Genomic DNA, 15,595 nt, shown 5'->3' with positions numbered 1-15,595 from the left:
AGTAATAAGGTCGTCCTGCGTGATCGCGGGATGCCTGGGCTCGCGGCTGATCGCAGCGAGGAGGGCGGCAAGCACCTACAGCACGTCAGAAAGGACGTCAAAAAGCAGCGGTGCGACGGACCCGACCCCACAGCCCGCCCGAGCACCGCGTTCCGGATGTACCCGCCCGTCATCTCGAACTTGGCCGCGATCTCGGCGAGCTCGACGCCGTCGGCGAGAGCAATGCCCTCCGCCCGCGTCAGCCGCCGCCAAATCTGCAGCCGCTGGACGTGATTTGGCGCGGGAAGCTCGAAGACGCAGCGGATGCGGCGGAACATCGCCTCGTCCAAGTCCTGCGGCCGGTTGGTGGCCAGGAAGCACACGCCGTCGAAGCGCTCAATCTCGGTGAGGAGCTCGGTCATCTCTGAGGAGCCCCCGTGGCTGCGCTTGGCGAAGAGCGACTCGCACTCGTCGAAGAAGACGACTGCGCCCTGCAGCTCGGCCTCGCGGAAGATCGACTGCGCCGTCGACGCCGCCGTCCTGGTTGACTGGGCGAGCACCGGAAAGTTGACCAGCAGCACCTTCTTGCCCATCTGCCGCGCCACCGCGTTGGCCGTCATCGTCTTGCCGCTCCCACTCGGCCCGCAGAGCAGCAGCACGAGCCCGTCGGGCTGCGGGATGTCCTTGGAGAGGCCGACCCGCTTATTGTATGCCTTGAGCTGCCCGTGGCTGGTCAGCATCCGGAGCAACTTGGTGCGCACCGCCTCGGGCAGCACCACGTCGCCGAGCTCGACGCTCGGCGAGTAGAGGCTCGCGCTCTCGGCCACCTCCGTCGACTCGTCCTCGAGGCCGACCAGGCAGTCGAGCACCCTCCTGTCGAGCTTGACCAGCATGTCGGTCAGGTCGTCGCGGCTTTGGTAGCGGTCGTTGTTCAGGCGGATCAGCCCCTTCTTCACCAGCCTCGCGCTCTTGTAAAAGTAGACCCGCTTCGAGACCTGCGCGCAAGAGGCAAGGAGCGCGTGGCGAAGGCGTGTGGTGGCCATGAGCACGCGCTCCGTAGAGCGCGCCTGCTCGTGGAACGACATCGTGAAGACCTGCAGGATGCGGCCGACGGAGAGCCGGTCGCTGTCGTACGCGTGCGAGCCAGAGGTCTGAGCCAGCAACTGCTTGACGACCGGCGAGATGGTGTAGCCGCACGTGATGAGCAGCACACTCTTCTCAAAGCCGTCGAGCTGCAGGCTCGCGCAGAGCGCCTCGAGTCGCGGCACACCGAGCTTGCCCGCGCACGCGAGCCGTGCGCTGATCCGCGCCTCGCTGATGCGCAGCTTCGCCTAGGCGGGAGGCACCGACGCGTCCGGCAGGAGGAGGGCTGCAGAGGAGCCGGACGGCCTCCCGCCTGCAGCTCGGCCAGATTGACCTTCTTGCTCTTGCCCTCCCACGGCGCGGGGGTGTCGTCGACCTCGGCCTGCTTGACGCGTCGCTTCTGCACCTCCGCCGCCACCTGGATGCGCTGCACGAGCGTGGCGAACTGGTCGTCGAGGTACTCCAGCTCCTGAGAGGGCGCGCGACGACAGCGGCCAAGTCAGAGCTCTGGCACCGCAGCCGCGCTGCCGACGCGCCGAGAGGCAAGCGCCGAATCGTAGCCGCGAAGCTCGTCCCCCGCAGCGGCCACCGCGGCGGCTGCCCCGTCGGCCACCGCCTCCGCCTCTGCAGCCGCAAACGTCCGCGAGCCGGCCGCCGCTCGCGCAAGCACCGCCGCGAGATCGGCGTCCGCGTCGGGATCGGCCCGCTCCTCCTCAACGGCCTGGTCTCCCGCCACCGCCGCTTCAGCCGCTTCCGCTTCCGCCGCCGCTTCCGCTTTCGCTTCTGCTTCCGTCGCCACCGCCGCCGCCGCCGCCGCCGCCGCCGCCACCGCCGCCGCCCCGTGCTGCTCGCTCGCGGCGGTCCCTCCGGGCAGCGGCTGCGGCTCGGCGGGCGGAGCGCCCTCGAGGCTGTCGAGGGCCATCAGCAGCTTCGTGCCGCTCAGCTTGAGGCGCAGCCGGTCCAGCTTCACCTGTAGGGCAGCACTCGGCTGAGGGCTCGAGGCGCGAGACCTGCCCTCGGCGGAGAGCGCGGCCACCCGCTTGGCCTCGGCTCGGGTCCTGGCCGCCGCAGCCTCGCCCTCGACGCCGCCCGTACTGCCGGGCACGAGGTACGGCCGCCGGTACGAGTCCGGCCTCGCCTCTGCGCGCAGACCGTTGACGATGGCGTCGCACGCCTCGAAGGAGAGCGAGGCGGTCTGGCGGGAGGAGTAGTCCTCGTCGACGTGAATGATGCCCTCCTTGATGTGTGGCCGCTCCTCGTCGTAAAAGGCGGCGAGTTCGAGGGAGCTGGCGTCGCAGAGCAGCGCCGGAAGCAGCGCCTGGTCGGCCTCGAAGCTGTCCGACCCGAGGCAGCCGCTGAAGAGAGCGGTGCGGTGGCTGCGTTGCAACACGAGCAGAGTCAGCGCGACGGCCTCCTTCTCGCTGAGCGCGTATGCGGCCGCCACCGACAGCACGCGAGGCGGTGGCGATGTGAGCTCCAGCCGCGCAACGCATGTGGCGGCGTGCGATCGCTGCATCTCCTTGATCGCCGCAACGCGTGCGGCGGTCTCGCCGGGAGTGCACTCCGGCGAAGCCGCCGCCGCCGGCGATTTCTCCTTGTGCGGCGGGCTGCGGCCGCAACCTACGACCTGTGTGCGCAGACTGCTTAGCGCCTGCACGTACAGGCTCTGCAGCGTGAAGTGGAGCTCGGCGGCAAGCAGGTGCTCGCGGTCGTCGTCGAACGGCTCGTCCGCTCGACGGGATAGCACAGCCTCAAAGCACGGCTCCGTGTGAAGGAGGTGGAGCAGAGGGTCGCCCTCTGTCATCGGCACTCGTGTCGAAAAAGAAAGAAAGACGCTCAGGAGCCAAAGGAGGGATGGGACGGCACGCCGCCACCACACAGGAATTTTAAGGAGAGGTGTGTGGTGCGCTACGTGTCGAAAGCGTCGACGTCGGCGTCTTTCTTCTTTTTTGTTCTGTCGCCCTAGCCAGGTGACACCCTATGCAATAGGTAGGTAGGTCCGGCTTTGACCGCCCCAGAGGGCGCAACAGGTAGGTACCCCCGATTTGCATCTTTTTTCGCTTCGCTGCGCGGCCTAGGGGTAGGTAGGTAGGTAGGGCGTTTTGGTGCGAGTCATGCGTCAGACCCCCTATCTGGCTAGGAGCCGGAACCCAGGCACACACACATGCACGGCCTACGGGCCCTCGCACGACACCGGCACTCGCTTGCCCACGCCGATCGAATCGTGCTGCGCGACCTCGTCTTCCGAGGGCGGCACGGCGTCCTCGCCGCCGAACGCGAGCTGGGTCAGCGGTTCGAGGTGGATATCGTCATGCAGACGGATCACGAGGCCGCAGCCGCGAGTGACCACATCGACGACACTGTGAGCTACGTCGGCGTGTACGACCAGGTGCGCTCCGTTGTCGAGGGCCCGCCGAGGGCGCTGATAGAAACGGTGGCGGTCGAGGTCGCGCGCGAGGTGCTGTCGGGCAACGCACGCGTGGACGAGGTGACGGTGGTCCTGCGCAAGCCGCAGGTTCCTATCAATGGTATCCTTGCCTACGCCAGCGTTGAAGTGAGTCGCGACCGAGAGTGGCTTGAGTCGCTCAGACGAGCCTGACAAGCCATCGCATGCAGATCTAGCGCTGAATGTCTCGCCGCTCACGGTACGGCGCCAAAAAAGTGCGCCCGTCAACATAAAGGACTGAGCGGAGCTCCTCTATAGAGAAAGGTACGCAGCAGGACCCACAGTAACAGTAAGCGACACGAGCACAGAATCAAAATCTACATTCTCCTCGCCGGGGCGCCGTGTTAAAGTAAACAAACCCCTCTCTCACCAACGCGAAAGACGGCGCGGTTAACGCGAACGATTGCGCGGCGACTTATGGAATGTCGATGCGCGCGGCGCCGGCGGCATCCGCTGATGTGGAGCGCGGGTCGCTAGCTAACATGAACCGTGTGGCTCGCTCCAGCAATTGGTGTGGCAAATCTCTGGGCTCTGCGGCGTAGCCCAGTGTACTCTCGGTCTCGCAAGAGCCTCTTACACAAAGGCTCCACTGGCGACATCGTTGCTGCTGCCCTCGTAGAGAGTAATGACGGCGTCCTCCATTGTGTTTGTTCGCAAGAGGAGCACCGCGGGGTCGTCAAAGACGTCCACCACGCTTGAGGGCCATCGCACCTCGACTCGAAGCGGCACGCCCGTCTCGCCGAGGCCGAAGATCAGGCGGTGGTCAGCGCTGCCCCATGGGCTGGCGGTGCCGCTCGACGCGCCGTTGAGCTCCCGGAACTGCTGCTGCGGCTGGGCCTCCGCAAAGGCGCTCCACGTGAGCACTACCGTGGCCCCAATCCCGTATTGGTTGCTCGAGACTCCCTTGAGCTTAAACGCGATGTATGAATTACCGTTCGCAACGCTCTCGTAGATGCGGCATTTCAAACCGCACGGCAGCAGATCCATGTGGCCATCGTTGTTGAGGTCAAATGTGGTGATGCCAAAGTAGGTCGACCCACCGAATGCGTAGTTCCACGCGCACATCGGATCGAGGTGGAAGACTGCGATGTCCGTGCGCACGGAGCAGCTCGGCATGTCCTCGCAGCACTCGTCGAGCCAGGTGTTGTCCATCCAGATTCGCAACGGATCGTTGATGTCGCCCCACACGCCTGGCATTCTGACCCACTCGCCGCTCTCATCTTGAGTCAAGAAATGGGCCTTGAACCGACAGAGGATAAGCAGGTCCTGCGTGCCGTCGAGATTGTAGTCCGCGGTCTTCAGTTCCACAGCCATAGCACAGCCCTCGAGGAGCTCGCCGTCGACGAGAATAAAGGGCTCGACGGTGTCCGAGACGGACTTGTGCGCGGGCGTCTCTCCCGACTGCGAGTACAAGAAGTCGACTCCCCAGAGGGTGAGCAGCGCGTAGTCGACGAGGCCGTCGCCGTTGAAATCGCCGGTGACGACCGAGATTAGCTCTCGCTCATCGTGGCACGGGTCAGGGTTCGGCCATGAGCACTCCCGCTCCCACCAGTTGGCGGGAAACATCTCCAACCCCGGGGTGAGGTCCAGCATGCTGCCATTCGCCGCGTCCCACTTCCAGGCTGCGAGCAAGTCCTGCCCCGCCGTGATACGGGGGATCCAGTTGGGCACAAGCAGCTCCTGCGCCAAGCCGTCCTGGTCAAAGTCGGTCATCATCGCGCGCGAGCTAAAGATGGACACCTCGGGGAGCCAGCTGAACTGCCGGCCACCGAGGTTTCGCCACAGCCGCGACGGGACCAGGTTGTCGTCGTTCCTGTCCCGGTTGAGCGACATTATGTCGAGCAGGCCGTCGTGGTCGACGTCAAGCAAGGCCACGTTGTACGCGCGGCAGCCGGAGCACTCCATGCCCGCAGCCTTGGCCGCGCCACGGCCGCCGACCAGCCGCTGCATGCCGCCCACGGGGTCGACCTCTCCCCAAAACACCGCGTTCTCGCTGTGGGAGCTCATGTCTGTCCCGCGGTTTGCACCCTGGGCCACGTACAAGTCGATGATGCCGTCACGGTCGAGGTCGAGGAGCCCACCGCCGTGTGCGTCGAATTTGCTCGGTTCAAACGCAGGGCCAGTCCCGTTCCGCTCCCCGGGGAACTCAACGTACTGCAGAGCACCCTGGTCGAGAGCTTGGCTCGTGAGCACCCGGCCGGTCTCGTGCCACTCGCCATCCCGCTCCATCCAGCCCTGGCGGTTGAGGGCGAGGTCCCAGTGTTTGGTGCAGGGTCTGTCGTCGACATGGTTCGTGGCAAAGATGTCCATCCACCCGTCGTTATCGTAGTCCATCAGGTAGGGCGCCCCGTAGTGGTGGTAGACGGTGCTCACGTGCCCGTTCGACGTAATGATGGGGTCGTTAAAGACGCGGGCCGTGACATCTCTGAAAGTGAAGGTACTCGGCATGTGTGGCGGCTTCGGCGGCGACGGGGGCGGCGGAGGTGGCGACGGCGGCGGCAGGGGGCACAGAAGGCGCGACCAGACCCACAGATAATTGTAGTTGCAGCCTTCGCCCTTGCAGCTCTTGTCGCACAGCGCCAGCCCATGAGACTCGCACTCCTCCTTCGCCCCGGCCCAGGTCATGACCTTGAAGGAGGTGGTGCCCAGCTTGCCTCCGATGCAGTCCCTGTCTCCACCCGTCGGCGTGCGGACGCACCCGCCAGATGCGTCGCAGCACTGCGTCGCGATGGCGATGTCCTTGATCGAGGTGGTGAAGGGGTCGTGCACGCACCGCGGCTCCGCGAGCACGCCGCCCTCATCCTGCAACGCGCCGCCGTTCAGGACGAGCACGCCCTGGGAGGGGAAATCAAGCGGCGGGGGCGATGGCGGCATCGCCGGTGGCGGCGGCGGGAAGAAGCACTGCAGGCTCGTCCACACCCAGATCGAGTTGTAGCCGCAGCCGGTGTTGACGCAGTTTTGGTCGCAGAGCGTGTAGCCGAGCGCTGCGCACTTCGCCGCCGCCTGGGACGCCGTGGTGTAGACAAACGTGTCCGACCCCCAGTGTCCCGCGATGCAGTCTTGGTTGCTGCTGCTCGTCTTGCGGACGCACCAACCGTTCCTGGACGGGTCACAGCACTGCGCTGCAATGGCCGTGCCGTCGTCGGTTGTCGTGGCGTCGGGCTCGTACACACATTTCTGCTCGCTCCTGCCGCCGTGCAGCACGAGCGTACCCGGCGGCGCCGCCGGCGGCGGCGACGGAGGCGGCGACGGAGGCGCCCCTGGCGGCTTGGAAGGCGGAGACGGTGGCTGGGGTGGGGGCGAGGGCGGTGGAGGCGACATGGGCGGCGAGGGGGGTGGCGGCAGGAGAGGCGGCGGATTGGGCGGTGTGCTGCACGTCTGGCCGACGATCGCCGAGTTGTCGAACGAGCTCGCGGCCCGAGTCAGCGCGCACTCCGAAAAGCAGCTGCACCACGTGTTGAAGTGGAACGACATGAAGACGACCCGACCGCCAAACATCTCCACGCAAGCATCAAGGCAGTGGCCAGGGTTGCAGTTGTCAAAGCCGCAGACGTCTGTCTTAATGAGCATGCCTGCGTGGCCGAGGAGCACACTAGCGGCGCCGCAGCCACGATCGCCCTCCTTCGTATCAGCCATGATCATGTAGCGGCCCAGACATGGCGGAGAAGGAGGCGAGAAGGGGGGCAGCGGTGGTGGCGACTTTGGCGGCAGCGGTGGCGGCAATGGCGGCGGACCTGGCGGCGGACCGGGCGGATCCGGCATAGCCGGTGGCGGCGGTGATGGTGGACTGTAGCACTCACCACATTCCTTGCAGCCCATCCAATTGCACTTCATTGGCCATGCGACGTCATTGACATAGCAATACAGGAAGCAGCCTCCAGGAGGCGGCGGCGGTGGCGGTGGAGGCGGCGCATAAGTGCATTCTGGACACTCATGACACGGCCCGTTGCGGCCTAATCTGTTATCTGCTCTCGACTTGAACGTACAAATGGCCTCCCATCTCATAGTCACCTTGTGGCAGAAGTCCATGCATGGGAGCCAAGCGGCTCTGCCCTCTGACTCTGACAGGGCGCGCGATCCATGGGCGCCGAGCGCTGCCGGGGCAATCGCGAGGACGAATGGGAGGCCAAAGGGCGCCATCTCGATCGCCTTGGCGCTTGCTCGGCGCCCGCGCGCGCTCCGCGAACGATGCAGCTGGCCGAGCGTTGCGCGCTGGGGGACGATCGGTCGTGCGCTCGAAGGTTTCGTGGGTGATTCGGCCAAAAGGGCGAAAAGGCGCGCTGCCCGGACATGGAAGCTAATCAAATGGAATGAATTCCTACACCCTCCTCGGAGCGAGAGAGCTCTACCGGCGTGCGCGCGCCTCCATCCTCCTCGGAGCGAAAGTCAGGGCGTGAATGCGGTCTCGTGAAGCGGGGTTCATCGACATCATGTATCGATCATCAATCAATCATGATTCATGTCAGCGATCCCCCAGCATGCTTTACAAAAGTCCTGCGGAGCAGGAGTCGCAGAACCGCCGTCCGCGCGCGCTGTGTGTGAAGGAGGGTAGTCCCCCCCATCCCCAGGGCCTCCAGGGCTCGCACCTCAACCCCTCACAGGCCAGCGCACAGCGCCATAGGAGGTATTTTCTTCTCAATAACAAGGCTGTGAACAGTGCCATGGTCGAAGCGTTGTTCGACGACGTCGAACACGTAGCGAAAGAGAGACCGTCGTCCTCGCTGAGCTGCGGAGCATGCCGCATACTCACGTTAATGCGAAGAGGTCGGCAGGGCGGAGAAGCCCAACGACTTTGCTCTTTGGCGTGTGCTCGTCACGTTGAAAAGTCCCGATGGGGAGGAGTGGGGCGGACAACGGGGATCGGCTTCTTAACACCGCCCTTCCTTTCAGCGAGCTCACTGCAACCCACCCGCGCTAGGTCTCGGGGGACGCAGGGGTCACACCCGACGACCTCGGGAACTAGCCAGGAGCCTTCGCCACCACCTTCTAGTAGAGTATACCTCGAGAGCTCGCGGAAAAAAAAGCTCGCCGTGGAGCGTCGTGACTGTTCTTCGCCTTTCGATCCATCAAATTCGTTCGGTACAGAGTGCTTTTTGCACGGCGTACACCTGTTACCCCTTACCCCGCTTGCCCGGGTGTCACTTTACAGACTTCACCTTCATCTGAGCCTTACCACCCCCCTTCCCTTTTGCGGGGCCGCCCTTGGCCTTGGCCGCCTTGGCCTCTGCCTCGGCCCTCTTTTTTGCTCCGCGGCGTCCTGCTTCGCCTTGGCCGCCGCCGCGGCCGCCGCCACCTTCTCCTCCTTGGCCATCACCTGTTTAGGGGCAATGTCGCTCGTTTGCCGCGCCGCCAGCTCCATCCCTGGGCGTGTCTACAAACTGTGATCAACGTGGCAGCTGTGAACCAACGTCGCCTCCGCGTCGTGTAGCCAGCAACAGCAGACATGTGAGGCCCCCGAAACGCGCCCCCGAAACGCGCTCACCGCGCGCGGGCCACTCCCACCCTCTCCTGCCCACGCGCGCGGCGTGATCCTGCGCGCAGGGCGCACATCTCTATGGGCGATGTCGACCTGCTGTTCCCGCCGGCTGAGCTGGAGAAGCGGCGGCACAAGCTCAAGCGGCTTGTGCAGTCTCCGAACTCCTTCTTCATGGACGTCAAGTGCCCGGGCTGCTTCTCCATGTGAGGCCGCCCCTCGCCCTCCGCGCTGTTGGGGCCATGCTGCGGCGCGAGCGCAGAGACGCTCGGGCGCAGACTCACGCAGAGGATGATGGGCGCGTGCGCAGCGCGCAGCCGTCGCCGAGCCCCGCCGCACTCGCCGTCGCGATCGCCGTGCTCACCCCCCCCCCCCCCCCTCACCCCCCTTCCCTCTCCCCGCCGCAGTACCACTGTCTTCAGCCACGCGCAGACGGTTGTGATCTGCGGTGGCTGCTCAACGGTGCTGTGCCAGCCGACGGGCGGCAAGGCGCGGCTGACGGAGGGCTGCTCCTTCAGAAAGAAGGTTGAGTGAGGCGGCTTGCGTGCGCCGCTGCTTACACGGATTGGGTGGGATTTGATGCGGCATTTCGGCACGGGGGGGGCAGCCGGGGGTGTCCGAGGGGGGAGGAGGTGAGGGGGAATGGGAGGGAGGGTGGCAATCTGCCGGCGTGCTGCGGGCTTCAGCGGCACAGGCCACACCGCTGAGCGGCCGCCGTGCTCTCGTTCGCTCCACTTCCAACCCGCTGCCCCGCTAGAGAGACCTACACCACGGCGCCCTGGACACCCTGGACCTTGCTCTCCTGCTTACACCACCTCCTGCCAGCCCCCGTGCTCGCCACAGCCACCCGTTCCCGCCATAATTGCTGTCAAAAAGTCAAGATTGTACCCCGCAGCGCGGGGGCCGGCGGCGTGTGCCGTCCCCCATATCGCATATATATGGTATATGCCGGTGTTGCCGCGTTCTGACCGTTGTGGCTTGTGCTTGTGCCCTTCGCCGTTGTCTCAGCTCTCACCTTGACCTTGTGGGGCGCGCGCGTTGAGCGCTCCCGTCGCCCCCCCGGCTCCCCGCACACGCCCACCGCGCGCTCCGGCAGGCCCTGGCGCCTGGGACCCGGCCGTCCACCGCGCACCGGCGCGTCACTAGCTTGAAACTAGATCATACTCTCAACACTCAAGAGGGCGCGACGACATTCATGAAGGGTGGGGGGTGGTACAACCTACAACTCTCAGCCCAAAAGCCCCGAAGGACAGCGGAGGGAGAGGAGAGCGCTAAGCCCGCCTCCCGTATCCCACACGGCGACACGGCTCCACCTCTCCAGGCACAGCCCGACGCGCGGGGCGGTGGGACTCGCCGCCAGACGCTCGGTCGCTGCGAGGCGACGCGCACGCGTTCATCCGGGCCGGAGGGACGGCGGCGGAGGCGCGGCGGCGGTGGCGGCGGCGGCGGCGCGAGTGTTGCGAGGGCGTCGGCGAGCGGCAGTAGCACCCACGCGTCAGCGGCGGCATACTCGATCTGCGCGTCCGAGAGCGGGCGGGCCGCCCAGTCGGAGAGCGTGAGAGACTTGTCGAGCGCAGAGCCGAGGAGCTGCGCGACCAGAGACTTTAGCCCCGGCTGGCGGCGCGAGACGCCGTAGCCCGCCGCGGACGCCTCGCTCTGCAAGTCGCGCGGCGCGATCTCGCCCCTGCTCCTACCGGCAAGCCAGCCCGAGCGCTCCAGCTGCGCCAAGTCCCCCTTGCACGCAAAGCCGAGGACCTGCACGCCCTCGGCGCACAAGGCTCGGTCGAGCGCCCGCCGAAATCGTGCCGCCGCGGCGTGGTCGGCGCCGATGGCGAGGAGATCGACGACAAACACCTCCGATCGCGTCGCGAGCTGCAGCAGCGAAGGGCCCGAGCCGGCGGCTGGCAGTGCCGCCGCCACTCGGTGTCGAAGCCAAGCTCGCCGCCATCCGCCTCGAGCGCCTCGAAGGCACCCGCCAGCCGTGTGACGCCATCGGCTCCTCCACAAAATGACACGCGACGGCTTGAGGCAGGGAGAATGCCGGCAGCCCGTTGGTGTTGGAAGAACCTGATTTGGGCGCTTCGGCCCGGGAGGGGCAAGCCGGGCCCGGCAGGGCGCGCGGGCCGGGCCCGGGAGGGGCAAGCCGGGCCCGGCAGGGCGCGCGGGCCGGGCCCGGCACGGGCCCGAGCCGGGCCCGGCAGGGGCCCGAGCCGGGCCCGGCCTGGCCCGGCGCCCCACTTTGCAAATCGACCCGTTTCCCATCCAATATCTCACACTCGGCCGCGGAGGCCCAACTGAGAGCGGGGCCCGGGGGAGGGGGTCCCTACTGGTCGTGCCCACCCCTCGCACGACCCCGGGCGAAAGCGGGGGACCCCGCAGCAGCCAAGCCGCCCCACTTACATCCGGCGGCTTCCTATGTAGCTCTTACGTGTTACGAACGAAGGGCGCTTGGTTGGGTCTAAATTTAGTGCGTGTGAATGAACTTTAGTGATAGTTTAGTGCGCTATCTAGTGTGTGTTCGAGTGCGTGTGCAGTGCGTCTTCAGCGCGAATTTAGCACATATTTAGAATTTAGCACATATTTAGCACATATTTAACAAACAACTCATATTTAGCACATATTACATATTTAGCACATATTTAGAGAGAGATATTTAGTGTGTTTTAAACCAATTTAGCGCCACATTTAGTTCACTTTAGGTGCGGGCAGCTGCAGTACATTTAGTGTGGGTCCCGCATCTTTAGTGCGGGCACGCATCTTTAGCACGGCTTCCCGGCCACACCACAGCTAGCCAGGGCCGCGTGCTTTGCTCCTTGGCTGCCAAGAATGCACCACAGGAGATGCCTGGCCCCTGCGCCCTCATGACGCAAAGGCAGGCTCCCAGTGAGGCTAGATATGCAGCCCTCCAGAGCAAGATCTCCCGACTGAGCACAGGCACACGGCACCGATTCCCGAGAGGAGGACCAGCACAGTTGAATGCGCCACCGCAAGCACCACCTCCGACCGCACAACCCATGCTGTGCCCGTGACCACCAGCTGTAATAGAGTAGAGGTGAGGGTCGGTCTTGGAATTTCAAAACCAATGTTGAACCAAAGGATGAAGCTTGAAGGATCCAGACCACGATGACAGAGGAAACGGCCAAATGGCCATGATCCATGTAGTCACCGCAAGGCGCAAGCAGCATACGCGTGTACTCGTAGCATGTTGGATCCAGCCCCAGCCATGCACCTCCTCCTAAGTGCAATGGCAAATACACCGAGGAAGAAAATGCTCCAATAGCTCGATGCTTTTCCACTTCCGGCAAAGGATGAAGGATCCAGACCACGATGACAGAAAGAAACGGCCAAATGGCAATGATCCATGTAGATTGTAAGTCACGCAGTAAAGTCGTTATGTTCACGCCCCGCTTCCGGCAAACGTTTTGCCGCTCGGCGGGCCCGGAGAAGCAGCCCGGAAAGCACCGGAGGCTGATATTCAGCTGAAAAACCTTCGTTCGGTTGGGGATGGGACGGGGAACTTTTGCGAGTGGGCAGGGAACTGCAGGGGGAGAGGGGGAGGGAGGCCCAGCGAGGGGCTGCGGCTGGATCCTACTGGTACTGCGCGGCTGGACTAAAGACGCACTAAACCTCGCTAAATCTGGATGTAAAGTCGCAGTGAACTCGCGCTAAATTTGCGCTGAATTCGCGCTAAATTTGCGCTAAAGTTGAGTGAGTCTTAGAGTTGTTTCGTATTGCTAAAAATCTCTCTCTCTAAAGTTGTGCATTCGCGCTAAATTCGCGCTAAAGTGCACTAAAGATGCAGTAGACAAACACTTCCCTACTAATTTTCGACGCAGTGCGCCCTTGTTTTTCCCGCTCAGATTTTTTTCTTTTTTGTTCGCTTCGCGAGAACGTCTCTCGGCCGCGAATCTCGGCCGCGAAACTGGTGTAGAAGCAGCAGTTAGCCGGCGCAATGAGTGTGCTTGGTGCAGAGCAGGGGCTTGAACGGATCGACGCAGACGTCCTCTCGCTCGTGCTGGCCGGACTCCCGCCTCACGACCTGCTGAGGAGCGTTCCAACGTGCTCGTGGTGGGCGGCAGCGGCGACGGCCGACGCACAGTGGACGCCGCGTTGCGAGGCGCTCTGGCGCGACAAGCTGCACACCGAACGGTGGCGTGATGGAGCCGTGCGGCGAATCGAGGCGTATTTCTCCTCGCTTGCGGACGCGTTGCGAGTGGAGATCACCGTGGCTGAGCTCGAGAGGTTCACGTGGTCGGCCAGGGTCAAGCAGTCCTCGGGGCTGGCGTGGCAGTGCCCCTGGTGGCAAGGCCACGAGCCAGGCACGCGGAGATACACTGCGGCGGCCGGGCAGGGACAAGGCGTCTACGCCTCGTCAGAGCGCGGCCAGGGAGAGTGGAGCCTGGCGGTCGCCGATTGCGACGTGGACAGCGACGTCAAGGCGGAGTACCACGGCCATTCTGTGCTGCGCACGCGGCGCGGCGGTCGCTCGTACCCGCCACACGTCGCCACTCGCACCGCCAGCTGGGGCTGGCTGCTCCAGTCCCGCACCGGCCTCTCCGCCAGCTTCCCTCTCCCTGCACGCGGGGAGGACCTGTCGCTCGAGGACGGCGGCGCGCTGGAGCTCGACCCATCGAGCAGAAGCGGGGGAGAGACCGGCAACTACCCGCCAGAGCTCGCCGCCATGCTAGCCGCCATGCTCAGCCTCACAGCTGAAGCCCACCAGCCGGGAGCCGACGGCACGTGATGCCTCCTCGATATTCCCGCTTGCTTGGAAAAAAGAAAGACGCTGCTAAAGAACGAAAAACTTCGCTTTTTTGAGAGCGCCTTCGTTGTTAATAGTACAAACCCAATGGTCCCTTGCGAGCGGTCCTTCGTCGCAGTCGCACACACGCACACGCCACGCGCCACAGCCCATTTTTTTTCTGTGCCACCACAGCCACGCCCGATGGAGCGAACCACGCGCTGGAGAGGCCCTCCGCTCGTCTACTTGGCAGTTGGCTTCGGGTTGGGGCTGCTCATCTCCGCCGCGAGTCGGTCGAGGGGTGGGCAGCCCATCGCCACCACCGTCGAGCGCCAAGCTCCAGTGACAGTCGGCAAGCGGCCTGTTCCGATCGGATCGCGGCGCCCTGCAGCGTCAGCCACCACGCCTCACAGTCGAGAAGAGCCGCGTTCAGACTTGTGGCGCACCTATACCAGCTCGCCTCTTGCAGTCGGATCGCCGCCACCGCCGCCGCCAAGGCGCTCGCCGCCACCTCCCAGAGCCTCGGCACTGAAAGCTCTCTGGCGGCCGTCGAGTCCGCTCAGCGAGGCGGAGGCGGCGTCCTTTGCGCCCGCGCTGCGTCCGCTGCTTCGCCGCCCGGCGCGGCGCCTTCGCCGCAGGTCCGACTTGTTCGGGCCTTTGCCTGTGCTTGACACGCCCGCATCGTTTGGCCTGCCTACCGGTGGTGACAGCGGTGGCGGCGGCGGTACCGCCGTCGCCGCTGGCGGCTCCGCTCTTCGCTGCGAGGACGGCCACGGTGCGTTCGACGTGTACACTGGCGGCTGCCTCTGCCGGACCGGCTGGAGAGGTCCGACCTGCGCCGAGGCGGACCCGCAGACGTGCAACGACCCACGGACCGCTGGCGTCAAGCCGGGAAGGTGCACGCACCCGTCCGGGTGCGGTCCCGGGTGCGCATGCTCTCGCGGGACCGAGTACTCGCACATGCTCTCGCGCTGCGCCGCCAGCTGCGACCTCGAGTCCAACCGCTGCCTCTGCGGGTCGCGCGCGCGCTACCCGCGCCGTCAGATGAACTTGTGCGAGTGGCGGGGCATCGAGAAGGCGCTAGCGTCGAGCTGGCTCGCGACGCACGCCACGCCGCGCCACCGTGACGTGTGCACGACTCCCTCGTCCCTAGGCGCTGGAGTGGAAGGACCCGGGGTGGGCGCACTACCGCATCACCGAGCCGTGGAGGCTGTGGGGCAGCCCCAACTCGACGCCACCAGACCTGGCGGCCGCCCTCGGCCCCGCTGAGCTGCACCGGATGTGGGCGACCGCGCCGCCCCATTCCGCGACCCGCGCGTACTGCGACATCGACGAGGCGGCGCTCGCTCGCGGCGTGGCGCCCCTCTTCAGCTGCGGCTGCTACGAGGACGCCACCGGCGCCGCCTGCGAACAGCCCGTCCGCTCCGTCTGTCTGAACCAGTGCAACGCGCCGCAAGGCGTGTGCGTGCGCGGCTGGTGCCGCTGCGCCGCTGGCTTCGGTGGCGCCGACTGCTCGATCGCCCTGCCCGCTCTCGCCGCGCCGCGGGAGGTCGACGGCGGCAGCAGCGCCGCTGGAGGCGCGGGCGAGGGCCGGGGGCGGCTGCGCCCCTCCCGGGTTGTGTACGATCTTCCGTCTGAGTTCAACAGCTGGACTGCGGAGACGCGGATGACGGCGTCCGACTGCGTGTACCGAGGTACCAGGAGGGAAACCAGACGGTGTGGGAAACTATGCCTTTTGGCTCAAGCTCCGGCTCAAGAGGGGCCGCCTTGGCCCTTGGCGGCTTTCCCTGGCGGCTTTTCCCTGGGGCCTTTCCCTGGGGCCTTTCCCCTTGGCGCCTTGGCCCTTGGCGCCTTTCCCTTGCAAAAAAAAAGG

The 15,595-nt window shown here is 65.3% G+C and overlaps 5 protein-coding genes across 5 annotated transcripts; 3 read left to right on the top strand and 2 right to left on the bottom strand.

The window, feature by feature from the left end:
- Positions 1-121: 121 nt before the first annotated feature.
- Positions 122-2,866, bottom strand: EMIHUDRAFT_250011 (hypothetical protein; the record flags this gene model as incomplete). The annotated part of the gene is made up of 3 exons (XM_005758581.1): positions 122-1,310; positions 1,397-1,531; positions 2,033-2,866. Coding segments are annotated over 3 exons (2,158 nt in total), but the record flags the coding sequence as incomplete, so codon positions are not given.
- Positions 2,867-3,330: 464 nt separating this feature from the next.
- Positions 3,331-3,762, top strand: EMIHUDRAFT_372344 (hypothetical protein). The gene has a single exon (XM_005758580.1). It carries the CDS (start codon positions 3,374-3,376, stop codon positions 3,659-3,661), a length of 288 nt encoding a protein of 95 aa, XP_005758637.1. The 5' UTR covers positions 3,331-3,373; the 3' UTR covers positions 3,662-3,762.
- Positions 3,763-4,081: 319 nt separating this feature from the next.
- On the bottom strand, positions 4,082-7,648 carry EMIHUDRAFT_121360 (hypothetical protein; the record flags this gene model as incomplete). The annotated part of the gene is made up of 1 exon (XM_005758579.1): positions 4,082-7,648. One exon carries the CDS (start codon positions 7,646-7,648, stop codon positions 4,082-4,084), a length of 3,567 nt encoding a protein of 1,188 aa, XP_005758636.1.
- Positions 7,649-9,062: 1,414 nt separating this feature from the next.
- On the top strand, positions 9,063-9,856 carry EMIHUDRAFT_425447 (hypothetical protein; the record flags this gene model as incomplete). The annotated part of the gene is made up of 2 exons (XM_005758578.1): positions 9,063-9,187; positions 9,389-9,856. The coding sequence occupies 2 exons, from the start codon at positions 9,063-9,065 to the stop codon at positions 9,513-9,515; spliced, it is 252 nt and encodes an 83-aa protein (XP_005758635.1). The 3' UTR covers positions 9,516-9,856.
- Positions 9,857-13,918: 4,062 nt separating this feature from the next.
- Positions 13,919-15,416, top strand: EMIHUDRAFT_460145 (hypothetical protein; the record flags this gene model as incomplete). The annotated part of the gene is made up of 2 exons (XM_005758577.1): positions 13,919-14,799; positions 14,876-15,416. Coding segments are annotated over exons 1-2 (1,413 nt in total), but the record flags the coding sequence as incomplete, so codon positions are not given.
- Positions 15,417-15,595: the final 179 nt, after the last annotated feature.

The sequence above is a fragment of the Emiliania huxleyi genome (genome assembly GCF_000372725.1).
Source record: "Emiliania huxleyi CCMP1516 unplaced genomic scaffold EMIHUscaffold_858, whole genome shotgun sequence".
Taxonomy (NCBI): Eukaryota; Haptophyta; order Isochrysidales; family Noelaerhabdaceae; genus Emiliania; species Emiliania huxleyi.
Note: the sequence above shows the minus strand (reverse complement) of the source record. Positions and strands in the feature narration are given on the sequence as shown.

Bases quoted from the DNA above. Each gene is read 5' to 3' on its own strand.
- EMIHUDRAFT_372344 (XM_005758580.1), top strand. From the start codon at position 3,374: ATGCAGACGGATCACGAGGCCGCAGCCGCGAGTGACCACATCGACGAC.